This window comes from Ictalurus punctatus, chromosome 10, assembly GCF_001660625.3.
Source record: "Ictalurus punctatus breed USDA103 chromosome 10, Coco_2.0, whole genome shotgun sequence".
Taxonomy (NCBI): Eukaryota; Metazoa; Chordata; class Actinopteri; order Siluriformes; family Ictaluridae; genus Ictalurus; species Ictalurus punctatus.
In genome coordinates, this window is record NC_030425.2 from 17,269,835 (window position 1) to 17,285,117 (window position 15,283).

At 37.4% G+C, this 15,283-nt stretch overlaps 1 protein-coding gene across 5 annotated transcripts in view; it reads right to left on the reverse strand.

Moving 5' to 3' along the window:
• The window catches only part of arhgef18b (rho/rac guanine nucleotide exchange factor (GEF) 18b), a 75,021-nt gene that overhangs the window by 24,450 nt on the left and 35,288 nt on the right, over positions 1-15,283 (reverse strand). For all 5 annotated transcript variants that reach the window (XM_017478384.3, XM_017478385.2, XM_017478382.3 and 2 more), the window contains 12 exons: positions 14,950-15,017; positions 14,191-14,242; positions 11,014-11,149; positions 10,828-10,934; positions 9,364-9,504; positions 7,282-7,532; positions 6,643-6,768; positions 5,718-5,835; positions 3,077-3,331; positions 1,585-1,661; positions 897-1,075; positions 430-506 (listed from right to left, as the gene is read on the reverse strand). In XM_017478384.3, the coding sequence (XP_017333873.1) occupies positions 430-506; positions 897-1,075; positions 1,585-1,661; positions 3,077-3,331; positions 5,718-5,835; positions 6,643-6,768; positions 7,282-7,532; positions 9,364-9,504; positions 10,828-10,934; positions 11,014-11,149; positions 14,191-14,242; positions 14,950-15,017 (1,587 nt within the window). The remainder of the gene's footprint in view (positions 1-429; positions 507-896; positions 1,076-1,584; positions 1,662-3,076; positions 3,332-5,717; positions 5,836-6,642; positions 6,769-7,281; positions 7,533-9,363; positions 9,505-10,827; positions 10,935-11,013; positions 11,150-14,190; positions 14,243-14,949; positions 15,018-15,283) is intronic.

Consider the following 15,283-nt stretch of genomic DNA (forward strand, 5'->3'; position numbering starts at 1 on the left):
GTTTTATTTATTGACTTCTTTACTGCTTTTCTTTTATTATTTTCAATTTAGCAAATTATTTGTTTCCAAGACTCCTTCATGGCATTTAACCGTCCCCCATGTTTATCACACTTTGAACTCATCAAATAATGATGGACAACTATTTTTTTTAAAAAGAACAGAATTTTTAAAATAGGACGGATTTGAACTGCGGATGACATTACATGACGATAAACTGTCATGTGATTTATGGTTGAAAAACACGGCACGCTTCAGCCAGTCAGCTTTCTGCAGGCATTTGACAAAATAAATGTTACATGCAAATTTGAATGGGATATCACTAACAATCTTCTAGTCATTTTATGCAATCATACACAAAGCAGTTACTGGGGTGCTACTTGCAAAGGAATGCTTGGACTCCAATGATTGCTGCTTGGGACTATAGATTACCTTGAATTTCTCTGAAGCGTTGCTGTCTTGCTCCCTCCTCTTCAGTAGACAAGAGTCTCTCTTCCTTGTGAGGACAGCTGCAGCATGAATATGCACATACAAACACGTACAAAAAAGCAAAAAAAAGTGTGAAAAAGCAAAAAAAATCCAAGCACACGCCATCCGAATTACTCATGCAGAGTTAAGATATTCAGTGGGAGTCGTTTGGGATCAATTTTTCAAAAGATTCAAAAGATCAAATCAAAATCATGATCAGATCAAATTCAAGAGATGAAAGATTATTAAAAATGACTGAGAAGCTCTGGTATAATTTACAATATTTGTAACAAATCTATATCTAATTATCTGGCTACTGTTTTTATGGTTAGATATTAAATAAATCTCTGAAGTCAATTTTAATTTTTTATTTTTTTGTGATGTGTGTGCCTATTACATTTTTCTGTTATATGTGATGACCTTAGCTGTACCTGTCGACAGCCTGGCGGATGTGTGAGATCCAGGTGTTGCGCTCCTCTTTAGAGGACGTGTGGATCTCGTACATCTCGGGCTCGTTGGAGGAAGCGCATATGAGGAACATGGCCTTTTCCTCATGTGCCACCTCTCTGACGATTAGCTTCTGTAGGGAGATCACCGACGGTTTCCCGTCCTGCAAACACAACAAAAATATTACTCCATGAAGAGAATAAATATTACTGTCCATAAAACTCCAGACTCGAGCTTCCTAGAGTGAAATAATAATGTCACCCGCGTGATTCTGGTAAAACCTGAACGTGTAAAATTGTACAAAAACACTAGAGATGTCACTATTCCTCTTCCAGATATTACAAAAAACATCTTGATATGTAGTACACGATACAAATATTATATTACTTGCAAGTTTTCCATCATTTTTCAAACCAATTCATGTCCACAATACAAGTCCCTGTGAATGAGCTGTTACTATAGAAACAATAACGTATTTGATTTTACTCTGCTAGAATGTATACTGATTGAAAATGTGAAGACGTATGCTTACTTCTCTGTGCTTATCACTCTGCTAAAGCATAACACTGTACAGATAGTGTTTAGTCCATTATATTAAATATAATATCTGCACTTGACAACTATAACTTGAATAGATGCTGTAAAGTATGACTGTGAACGCTCTGAACATACCACAGCAGAGAAGATATATTTCTGGTCCTTTTCTTGTAGCAGGAGCAGGATGTCTGTTAGCAGCACAGCTAGGATATCTAGGGGGGTGGGGGGGACCCAACAACAAACAGGAAGTGAATTTTACATCACATCAGCCAAAAAGTTTATCCAGAGTGATGAATTTCTGAGAAGTTAAAGCAAAAAAAACAAAGAAAACGACTCGTGGGGAAGAACGGAAAGCATCAGATGATATATAGTATATACTTACATATTTATTTTGGGATTTAATTCATTCTACGATGGAACCTCTCAGGCATGGACAAAATAATTCAGACTACACCAGATATAAAAAGGTTAACATAATGGAACTTGTATACATTTGATGGTGTCTGGACAAGAAAAGGTGATTTTCCTTTGTAAATGCTTTCAAATTAAAGGCTAAGTTTATAGTTAAGTAGAAATATTCCCACACACATGCAGTTGCGTGCATAAGAAATTCTGTAAAGGCGCCTTCATAAATGATGAATTTAAACATTTCTACATAAATAACCGACTACAGCGATCAGTAAACAGTAATAAACTAAAACCTTTCAACACCTGGTGCTTTTAAAACGGTATCAGTAATAATTCTCTCGGGTACTCAGTCATACAGTTTTATGATTTTTAAAAAAACAAACAAACAAACAAAACGGGGGGGGATGGGGGGTCCAGCTAACATCACCAAGGTGGTAATGACCATTTCCGAAACTCAGCTTTGCTCATTTCTACTGACACTAATGCAGAGGACCTCAAATAAACAAATTCACATGAAAAATGTTAGGCTGCTTTCATAAAATTGTTGACCAACACCACCACACTTGCCAGTTTTAGCACGTATCTGATAACTAATGAGCCTAACTTCCTCTCTAGATTAGATTTACTATTATCTGTAATGCAGATATTAAATGAAGATGATGGGGTTGTCTTGCCTTCACTGCGGCTTTGGAGACAGAAAATCATGAGCATTTGAGCTGCTCACAAAAACAGACAATGTTATTTTTAGTTATAGCGCAATGCTGGAATATCGGCACTTAAATATTTTTGATTCAATATGCTGCAAATCTCCTCATTTCTGCTCTCTAACAAGACAACTTTTCCCAGCACACGGTCAACCATGTTTATTTTTCCTTACTTTTCCCCCAGCTTGTGACCTGATTGGACAAGGGGTAAAAAGTGGGTGAAGCCACTCAATGTTTATCTGAAAAAAGCAACAAAAAAAGGGGGGGGGGGGGGGGGGGGGGGTACTTCACATTGGATGTGTAAAATGATAAAATGTCAACTAGAGTTTGAGAACAAAAAATGGCAAGTACGAAAGCAGCCTTAGACATAAGCAACAGTAACACTATTTTACTTCTCTTTTTATCCCAGTGAAATACAGGAAAATGATCAATTATTACTGTATTTATTACAGAGTCTTGTTCTAGTTATTCGTCACCTGCTCACACGAGCGCAGCTTTAGAACTCATGTACGTACCCTTGAGTCTGCCGGAGGCGGCCTTCCAGTTGACCGTGCCCTCATGCAGCAGCCTCCGTTTGCCCTGCGTCACGTCCTCCTTCCTGAAGACGCAGCCATCTTTGATCTTGCCGAATGCTTTAGGTTCCATCTTGGCGGCGATCTCTCTGAGGCGTGTCTCCTTCTCGGACAGACTAACCTGTTCATCCACGTGCACGAGGACACCTTTGATCAGACTCAGAGCTCGTGCCAGCTCCTTGTGTTCCTCAGAGTCGGCTGTGGAGAAAACACGGACAGCGTTATGACGACTGGTATAAGTATTGGAACAGCAAGGCCAAATCTTTCGTTTTTGCAATACACTGAAAACATTTGGGTTGAGATCAAAAGAAGAATATATGATGCAATAGATCAGAATTTCAGCTTTCATTTCCTGATATTTACATGTGTTTATGTGTTAAACAACATAGAACATGTCACCTTCGGTGGGAGATCACCCAATTTTTACGTGAGCGAAAGTATAGGAACAGATTAGTTTTAAAGTAAATTACAGAAAATGACTTAATATTCGGTTGCGTATCCCTTGCTTGCAATGACTGCATCAGTCTGGCGACCTACTGACATCACCATACTGTTGCATTCCTCTTTTGTGATGCTTTTCCAGGCTTTTACTGCAGCCTCTTTCAGTTGTTGTTGGTTTTGAGGGGTTACTCAAAAAAAAATTACTCGTTGGCAAATTGTTGTGTTATAAGATGAATCAAACACTTTGGGATGTGCTGTTATAGGAAAATAATCTGCTTCATCACACCATCCAGTCACTGATTATGTTCCTATAACAGCATGACATGGAGTGCGTTATTCCTTCAGCTGAACTCACTAATACTGACAATTCTTTGTAATTAATTACACGGAATAACGTTTATTTATTTATTTATTTTTACATTAAAACTACCACTAAATAAAGTGATGTGTATATAAAATGCTAACGAGTTAGCTTTGCGCATCATTAATGAGTAGAGTTGGGGTACACAAGTCCAGTTATGAACTTGGACTTGTCATGCACTCGGGTAAATTTGTACTTGAGCCTGACACGGACATTTTGGCCCCTCTAATTTTCCCAAGTACAGTCGAGTCTGTGTCATGTGCAACATGAAAAGAAAGATAAAAAATAAATAAATGAGAGCATAAACAGACATCCCACCTCTCCGGTATATCGATTGGTATATGACTCCCTGGCTGCTGCAGATTATATCAAATTTCCCATAAATTGATTTTTTTGAGAGTGAGCGAGAGACCAATAGAAGCAGAGTGAAAAGAGTGACCAGAGCGAGAGAGCGCCAGAGCGTATCCTGATTGGTCTCTCTTTCTGCTAACTAGCCCTATCAGTTTTCTCTGTGGGTGGGCTTTAAAGTCGACCTCTCTCTCTTACAGTGACAGCAGTCTAATAAACCTGCTGCTCTCTGGGTCAATAATGTTAATCACACAACAAAAGACAAAGAGAAAAGCACTCACTATTTTGACTGAATAACTTAATTTTATTTAAGTAAATTGAATAAGAATCACCGTATATGTTATACAGTGAAGTCTATTTTATTTTAAATTTAATTGCTTTATTCAATTTCCGTAGTATTTCTTACTTGAATACCTGAGAAAGATAGACCTGTGAAAACGTATCGTTATCGTGAAATAAGATTGTCATTTCGCCCAGCCATAGACATTAGCATGTAGTGATTCCAGTCTTGAATTTCATGTAAAATGTGAAATGTACTTCTTAAATGTAGTAAATATCATAAACCTCGCTGATAGGGATTATATTTATTTTAGGAATTATAATGAAAAAAAGTGACAAGAACAGAGCAGTGTTCAGAAAGGAGTTTGTTGTGCTTCATAGACAGATTAAAAGCAGTAATAAAGCATGAAGCCTGCTGTTATGACATGCTGCTAAATGTAACGCAACTCTGTACTCTCCCTCTCTGACTATATAACTGTGGGGGAGACGCATCAAATCACTGAAATGTCACCTCAAACTGGAGGACAATATAGTGTGATACAATAACAAAACAGGTTCATGTGTATTTTCATACACTTGTAATATAACAAAAGTTGTACATATACCACTATATCCATTTTTTTCTTTGAAACCATTTTTTGATAGGAAACTAGTTGAGGTGCTGATGATATGAAAAAAATATTAAACGGCCATGGCAAGATGTAATAGTGGTATTTTTTGTTATATTTATGTTGCCATTGGTTTGTGAAGGTATGTATATCATATTATATTGTATCATATTTGTAAGATATGAATTTAACAGCTCAGTGTCGAGTTTACAATTGCCATTTCAAATATTTTTTTTCAATTTAATTACTTTCTGGCCTTGGCCGAACTCGACTCAGACATTAAGGACTCGGACTTAAGTCCAACTCTGCCCCTTTTGGACTTGGACTCGATTGGCTAAGAAGTTGGTCTCGACTTGGACTCACTATTAATGACCTCAAAATGTGTCACTTCCATTATCATCCTATCAACGCAATCCAAAAGAAACCTGAAGTATGACATGACTTTGCAAGAAACATTTCAGGTTTATCAAACTGCACTTCATTAATCTCAAATGTACTCTATTTTTAAAAACATTAGCAAATTGTATGTTTTTAAAACAGGCCAGACCTTCTGTGTACTGCAGCATGCGCTCCACGAGAACGGGATATTTGGTGATGCGCTGTGTGACGAGCAGGATGCACTCTGGAATGGTGAGCCGTCGCACAACGGACAAGTTGTTTATTTTCTAGAAACAAAAGAAAGGATAGAACAGTGGGGCAGTTCTGAATTAATCCAGACTTTAATACATTTGAAAGATAATAATAATAATAATAATAATAATAATAATAATCATCATCATCATCATGTGTGGTGGGTTACAAGTTGCTTAAAAAAACAAGGAAAAAATATTATGAAAATTATGAGGTTTCATTGCATAAAATAAAGCTAAAAATACACTGAACCATTTTCAATACTTCACAATAACAACTAATTTACATGTAATTATTATACCGTCAGTCTTTCATTTTCAAATGTGGTCAGTTATATTAACCTCCTGAGAGCCAAGGGGGAAATTTTTTTTTTTGTTTTGTTAGATTTCCTACCTATTTTGGGTTAAAAAACACATTCTACAATTTAGACTTTTACATTTTATTTTTACTTTTAATTTTACAGCATGTCCACTGCAGTGGAGCACAGGACCATTTTAGTTTGAAAAGGTAGCCAAACTCAGAAAATAAAAACCAAACAAACAGATTATGGCTGTAGAGTGATATTAATCCAAGAATAAAAAAACAAAACAAAAGTATCATTCTGGATTGTTTCTCTTGCTTGTTATTGCAAGGATAATAGCATATTTTCTATTAAAATTGAATGCATAGTCATTATACAGTGCCCTCCACTAATATTGGCACCCTTGGTAAAAATGAGCAAAGGCTGTGAAAAATTGTCTTTATTGCTTAAGCTTTTGTTTAAATGTGTTTTGAAGGTTAACAACTAAAGTATTAATAAAAACAAAATAAAGGGAGAGTGGACCGCTATCTTCTCCTCCTACCCTTATATGGTTCTGAAATTTCTTGTTGTTCTGCAGCTGCTCTTTGTAGTAGTTGACGGCTTCAGTGTGGTGACTGCAGAATGCGCTGTAGCTTTCCTTCATCCGCTCTCCGAGTTCACCTGAAAACTGCACAAGATGGAAACAACAGTCTAAAGCTGCGACCAAAAAGCACAATCTATGGTTAACTACGTGCAAATCTAGGAGAATAATGCTGGCAGCTATATGCTTCCATAACTCGTTAATTACTTTAGCTTTGTAACTCCAGTGCAAAATTTAAAACATTTTTTTTAACGGTTTCAAAGAAAAAAAAAAATGGATATAGCGGTATATGTAGAACTTTTGTATTTTAACAAGTTAGTTCCTGTTATTTTACCAGTGACAGCTTTAAACAGTCACCTCATAAATCTCTCTTACAGCTTTACCTCAGACTGTACTGACATGGCACTGACATGGCAGACTCCTTACATAAATGTTATATAAACATCTCCTTCGAGAAAACTTCATCACATCGATAAGGTATGAGAACAAGGACATTAATATAAACCTGTGATCTGCAGCTAAACTATTAAAAGAACAACTTTTAATCAGCCAGAATCTAGAATCTATATTCATCATGACTTTGCAAACGCAGAGAAATACCTGGTCACTGAGGATATCTGCCACGCTGTGGATGACGTAGTTGCAGTCACTCCCCGGCTCCAGTGTGTCTTGGCGTCGCTCTTGGAGTCGGGACAGGAAAGTTCTGTGTAGTTTCAGCAGGATTTCCAACTGCGGGAATAAACAGTCCAGTCTGCGCTCGTCCAGCTGCAGAGTCTCACGCAGCTCATGCATGTACACTAGCAGCATGATCTTCAGCGTGCGCACGTGGTGCACCTCTGTCTGGATCAGCTCTAAAAAAAAAACAATTCATATACAATTAAAAACGGCTAATAAAAAAGACACCTGTAGGCTGACGTGGCTTTCCGATCATGACCCAAACTCCAATCACAGAAAGTAAAAAATAAAATAACCCAGAAAAAGATGAACGCTTCAACAAGAGAAATGCACAGTATCGTTGTGTTGTAAATGGGGCTGGGTGATATGATCATATAATATCTATATCATGATCAATTATGTTACAGTACACTTTTTCTGGGATATCGCAAGTGCCATCAGTATTTTTAAAACAATTACAAACTCCATTCGAAATAAGCTAATTAATGGTTACATTTTGTACTGAATCTTTACATTTGTAAGAAACTTTAATATTGTATATTCATCCATCTTTTTTCCATACCACTTATCCTACACAGGGTCACAGGAAGCCTGGAGCCTATCCCAAGGAACTCAGGGGACAAGGAGGGTGGCACCATATTCGAGGTGGGCACAGAGTGCACATACACACACACACACACACAACGGACAATTTAGAGATGCCAATCAGCCAACAATGCATGTCTTTGGACTGGGGGAGAAAACCAGGGTATCCGGAGGAAACCCCTGAAGCACGGAGAGAACATGCAAACTCCACGCACCCAGGGCGGATGCAGGATTCGAACCCACACCCCAGAGGTGCGAGGCAAAAATGTTACGATCTTGTACTGAATCAAAATTCTACTAAAATCGCAAAAGGATTTATGAGTCTAAAACTGCAACATTATTTGTTTTTGGTGAATCTTTAAAATACTTTAAATGCTGTTAAAAATGACTGAATATTTAACATTATAAAACTTTAAAACTGATATTTGTAATAAAAAAAGTGCATTTTTCTAAAATGAGAGAATCTTTAAAACGGTAAAATGTTAAGATCTTGTACCAAATATTTTAAAAACTGTAAAACGTTTTTAAAATGACAAAATCTTTAAAAATTTAAGAATTTTACAATTTTGTACTAAATATTTAAATATGTAAAATGTTACGTTTGTACAGCATTTTTATTTGCCTTTTTACAGAGTTTAAGTTCGGTAAAAAAAAAAAAAAAAATGCTATTGTTATAACCATCAACTCACTTTATATAAAAAAAATAAATAAATAAAAAAAATTTAAAAAGGGGGGGGGGGGTTCCTGGTGGTTTGTTACCAAAACTATACATCATGTACTGTTGAAATATCTCCCAGCATTATTTGTAAATGGTCCCCTGGTCACTATTCAAATAGTTCTATACAAAACAAATACTCTATATTTATAAGAAGTCTGAATCAAGCAGGGCATTATGGGCATTTCTTGGCATAGAATGGATACAGTAATTATTGTGGTGCACTGTGGGATTGACAGTATGTGTTTACTTTAATATTTAATAGGCCTATAAATGGACTGTGGTCACACACTGAAACAATACCCCTTTCTCAATTGAATAACACCCTCTACTGGAGTGTGTGTTGCTTAAAATAGTATCACAATGTGGTTTAAAAGGTTCTACATATGGTTTTTATGAGCTAACCAATATATCGGTAAGGATATAACCACAATATTAAACCTGCTGGTCACTGTTTCAGTTTGCTGTGTTCTCACTGTAATGTTTATTTGTAAACACAAAAAAATAAATCTAAATTGTGTATTAAGAGAGGATATTTATGTAGTACTTTATCTACATTTTCAACATTTCCTTAATACAAACTCACTATTACAAACAACGGGTTCAGCAAACATGACATCACATCCTGATGGAAAAGGATAACAGATTTGTGGCAGGTGGGGTGTGTAGGTGAGATACGGAACAGTGTGTACGAAACACACACACACCGTATATCACGTCCTGTCTCTTAATCACTTCTTTGGAATGTTTCTTTAAGAAATGCTGATCCACGGCCAAACTCCATGACTCCACCTCAAAGTCCTGAGCCATCGAGTCCAGCTCTGCTCGCACGTTGTTGTAGTATGCATCTGCACACACACAAACACACACACACAAGGTTCTTTTACAGTTCATAACCTGTATAACAGGTTCTCCACCTTGGGGTCGCAAGAGGTTTATATTTTAATGCTTATGGACATTTTTGTCCTTCATTTTAAAAAAAAAAAAAATTTTCTCTGCATAAATTTTCCAAATTTTAATATCATTTGCTTTCAGAAATCTATTGTAAACTAGGTACACAAAATAGTTACATTCAGGACCTTAAGGACAAAAATGTCCCCATTGAAACCCATTCAAGATGCATTATCCAATCACTGACGTTTAAGCATAAAATCATGCATTCTGTGTTAATAGGCTTTTATTTTGTTGACAAGATTTAAAAACATTGAATTATTCTTTTATTTCCTTTACACTTTTTCTGATTCTGCTGCATTATAGAGCGCTGCAGACCAGCTGAATAAATGATGCAGCTATAACGGTGGGTGTGTCTGTATGGATATCAGAGTTGTGGATTGTATGTGCGTACTGAAAATTATGCATGTGAGAACAGGTTGAAAGAAAGAAATTATATTACACTGGAAATCACAAATCCCACCTCATGTATATGAGTCAAAGTAGGTTACTGAGCTTTGAAGATGTTTGCATCATGTAAAGAAACCAGCATTTAAAGGGTTAAAATTCTGAAAATTAATGAATGGTAATTATGATTCGAACTGATGCTGGTTAAAAAAAAAAAAATAAAAAAATAAAAAATAATAATAATAATAATAATAATAATAATAATAAAATCATTTTTCAATTATCGGCATCAGTGAAAGAGGAAAAAAAAATATTAATATATATTTTTATGACAGTTTGGACATGGATATTTTTGTCCTCTATGAACCCATGTGCAACTTTTTTTAATTGACGCACAAGGGTTAAATTACTGTTATTTACAATGTAATTCTATGCATGTAATAAATTGCATTTATAAAATATTTATAAAATAATAATTAAAACTGTCAGAATATTGAGTTTTTTTAGCCTTCAGTTTCGAGTTCCTCTTGAGCAAAATTTTACAACAGACCACAGCGGTGCTGCGTCTAACATGCAAGTAACGCTAATCAAATCCTATATCCCAGCCACTGACAGCACACACAGCGACCTATGTAGGACTGTCACGGTTTCTAGCTAGAAACACTACAAAATTTAATATTCATGATATATTTTGCATTGTATGCTCATAACCTAAACAGCCGATTGTAGCAGCACTACAATGGTTAAAATCCAAATTTCGTGAAAGTTCTAACCGACAATGATTAACCCTAAAAAACAAAATGTTATACACATACAAAAATGTACACACTCACCTTCCACGATGACGGACTCGGCGGTAGACGGAGTGATTGAGATGGTGTCGTCAGTGTGGCGTTTAACTCTGAATGCGTCTACTTCATCCATCTCCCCTGTAATAGAACTGAAACACAACAGAAAGGTCTGAAAGAGATTCAAGTTCTATCTGTCCAACTACCATCTCATCCCATCGCATCACTGACCTCGAGCTACTGTTGTGGCTGAGAGTGAGGTTGGTGCTGTGAGCGTTCTGCTGCCCGCTGGCTCCTCGGGGCAAGACGGTCATGCCTGTAGCTGGGCGGATAGCGCCATCGGAGGGGAGGCACGGCTCCCTGGAGGCTGTGAAAAGACGAGAGGAGGAACGGAGGAGCCATGAGTTCCCGAGATGCCAGCTGAGGCGGCGACACTGACCGAGAAACCCCAAAGAAGAAGACACGAGCCTTCTCCGAGCTTTATACTTCCTGTGCATCACCAGGCCCATCTTCTCTCGCATGCCTTCTCATAGGATGAACAATCAACAAGAGTGTCAAATTCACAGGATTGATGTGCTTGAAAAAGGATGTGCAAATTCGGAAAGACAAGCCCACTTTTTGCTTCTGTTCTATCAGGGGGTTTTTCGATGCAACAGGTTGTTGAGCGAACAGTTGATGCTGAGATTAAGAGCAATCAGAGAGGTATAAGTAGATGTCATTAGGCCTCTGGGGAGGTTTAATCTCCCAAAAATCCCCCCAAATACACACCCATGCATGTTACTCCATCTAGCAATATGCAGGTGACTGGTGAGCTTACAATTGTTTATATGTTGCCATGGGTAATTTTCTGTGATTTTCCCCTCCGAAACTACTGGAACAGCAAAGCCAATTTATGTTTGCGCGCTATACACCGAAGACATTTGGGTTTGAGATCAAAAGATGGATGTGAGGTATGTTAAACATAAAACGTGGAACCTGTTTTTTTTTTTTTTTAATCAGACCACCCAATTTGTAGGTGAGCAAAAGTATAGGAACACAATTCTTGAAGTTATTAAAATGAATAACACGTAATATTTGTTTGCATATCCCTTGCTTGCAATAACTACATCAAGCCTGTGACATCACCAAACTGTTGCTTTCTTCTTTTGTGATGCTTTTCCAGGCTTTTACTGCAGCCTCTTTCAGTTGTTGGTTGTTTTGAGGCGTTTCTCTCTTCAGTCTCCACTTCAGGAGGGGAAATGCTGTTCAACTGGGTTAATGTCTGGTGATTGTCTTGGCCAGTCTAAAACCTTCCACTTTTCCCCCCTGATGAAGTCCTTTGTTGTGTTGGCAGTGGGTTTTGGATCATTGTCTTGCTGCATGATGAAGTTCCTCCCGATTAGTTTGGATGCATTTCTCTGTAAACTGGAAGACAAACTGTTCCTGTAAACTTCCGAATTCATTCTGCTGCTACTATCATGAGTTCCATCATCAATAAAGATTAGTGCGTCTGTTCCAGAGGCTGCCCAAGTCATGACACTACCTCCACCATTTTTCACAGATGAGCTTTGGACACGTTTTTGATCACGAGCAGATCCTTTCTTCCTCCACAGTTTTTCCTTTCCATCTCTTTGGTAGAGGTTAATCTTAGTTCAAGAACTTTTGTGACTCATCTCTGTATTTCTTTGTGAATAACAATCTGGCTTTCTGATTTTTATCGCTGATGAGTGGTTTGCGTCTTGTGGTATGACATCTATATTTTTGCTCTCAAAGTCTTCAAGACATGCCATCCCAATAGTTTTGGTGGGGAATGTATAAGAGAAAAAACATTTACGGGATATGGAGCTATAGGAAATGCCCTTGAAATTATAAAGTGTGTCAGTCCTTACTTTGCGCACAGTATATCATCACCTACATCAAGCAGAGAAGTGTTTACTATATGATCGAGAATTAATACTGAGAATTGATGCAGCGTTCAACTACATCTTGTAAGTCAGAATTTTTGACCTTGGACTATGCTAAAACAAATGAAACACCCCATCAACTTGGAGACTTGAGACGGTCTTACTGTTCGGTGTTTTGACGAGGCGGGGGAAAAAAAAGAAAAGAAAAAACCACCACATAAAATCAGTTAGCTGCCTAGCATGGAGGCCACATAACCGATGCATAGTGATGGAACAGACAGGGTCAAATATGTAATATGGGTATTTATTTTAAAAATTTCCGTTTTAATTAGCGTCCCTGCTACAGTGCAACAGCTTTAATTTGCCGTCGGGGGGATTCCAGCTCACACGAGAGGACAAACACAGGCAACTCGTACTCATCCGTGTGAAGCCACAAAGAGTGACAAATGGAGAATATAAGGAACAAGTGTGAGTTTGTGAGACCATCCTGCAAACTCATTCTAACTGCAGAAAAAAATAACCTTTAATACAGAACGAAATGGAGATTATTTTGAAAAACAATGCATTTTGTGCAGCTATTTTCAATACACAATGCAAAATAAAAACATTACGGTGTCATTTGACTTACCTTCCTAAATGCAAATGTCCAACAGTTTAAAATGAAAGAACCATAATTCATTTACAATGTTGAATAGAGATGTTTAACATTTATGGAAGGAGAATCTACATACAAAGTTTTCCAGCATACTGTTATAGTAAAATAAATCAGTGATGGGGTGGTGTGATGAAGCAGAGTTACTGTTATACCCCAAAGTTGATGATTTACCTATAAACGCACTTTTCCCGGTTTCCGGTCGAGTGCACGCTGTGCGCGTTTTATCTGCCGCTGCTCATCGGCTTTTCTGTTTGTTTGCGAGTATGTCCGCTTGTATTTCCTCCATTTAATGTTTTCCAGCAACTGCTCCAGATATACGCTTCCACATTTCACATAGTGCTAATCTGGATCTACAAATAACACAAAAAAGGGGATTTCTAATGTTTTGGAGTACTTCTATCTTTGACTCTCCTTTCTAACCCACTGCACTTTGGACATTCTCACCAGCCAAACGGGAGCCCTGGCTTCTTCAGTCCCCCTTTGTTACAAAGTGCTGACACTGGAGACTCCTTCCATAAATGTTAAACAAACACCCCGTTACAGAAAACTTCACCATATCAGTGAGTTTTGTGTAGCAGCCACCGGACAAATCCCTGTGCTGTTGCTATAGAAAAGATAACGTATTAGAACAAGTGCGTTAATTATAAATAAACCTGTGATTTGCAGCTGCACTACGGTCAGTGCTACTGTTACAGAAAATTAATCAACACCTTCTGACCAATCAGACTCAGGCGTAGCACACCTCTGTTGGTTCACATTGTTTGACATTTTAAACCTATTTTATTGCAAAAAAACCCCCACCATATTCATATTAGTGCTTTATAACAAGATAATGAAAACTGGTTTGTCAATAACAGCTTTTTAACTCACCTTGACTACAGGGCTGAGCAGCCGCTTGGCTCTTCAGGGCAAAATCTTTACTCTGTCAAGAAAAAAGAAAAAAAAAAAAATCACTAAGTAAGACCTACATTTATTCCTTTCTGCTGGTTTATCACTCTCAAACCAGACCAACCCACGGAGAGCAGATGATACGGCAATAACGAAATACAGCCGGCATACTAATTATTTGCCCAGGTATTTCTCACAAGCTTGATATGCATGGCAACTGTAACCACGTGTGGGCGGGGCTAGTGATTGTTCAATCAGGGATTAGAAACGTTATTTTAAAACGTGCTTAACCGGTTAATAAATTCATTTTGTAAGTATAATCCAAACCTAAACGTTTTCCCCAATAGACCTAAATTCCAGTCTAGAATTTGTAACTTCCTGCACGCATGGTTAGAGAAAGAGTTGACGTTAGACAGCCGCTATAGCCGGGTTTTTTTCCGAAGACGTGCAAGCAACAAATCACACGGTAAAGTATAATGAGGCTCTGAAAATGTTGAACACAAGTACACGTTTCTGGCTTAGTGGAGTGTTTGGTTTGATTTGGTTTTACTGTCTAGAAGTAGAGTAGGCTATTATATGTAAATACAGTTATTAACTGTTCTTTTATTTCATTCTAACCAGTTTCCAAAAGACGATAAAAGGTATGGAACGCTGGAACAGAAACGTAAAAACATCACTGCGGCTCAGAACAAAGCTAAATAAAAAAATAATGTGGTGGATTAGCATGTGTAAAAATCTTACCTTGTTCTTGCTGTTGCTACACTCAGGCAGGAGACTCTTACAGCTTTTGTGAACGTTAACAGCACAATCTGCAAAATGAAATGGGAAATAAAAAAAAAATGGGAACACCACAATAGTTAATGTTTCCTCCCGCCCCAAAAAAACCCTAGCTTGCTGGCATGAGACACATGATGCTGCAGATCATAACACATCAATCAGATTTTACTACATGTACAAAATTTATTTATTTATTTTTATAAATCCATCCACTGTTGCATGATATAATCGTTAAAAAAAAATATTGTATGCCATCTTTCTAGTCAAGGAAAACCCTCTTTTTTCCTAATTAACACTT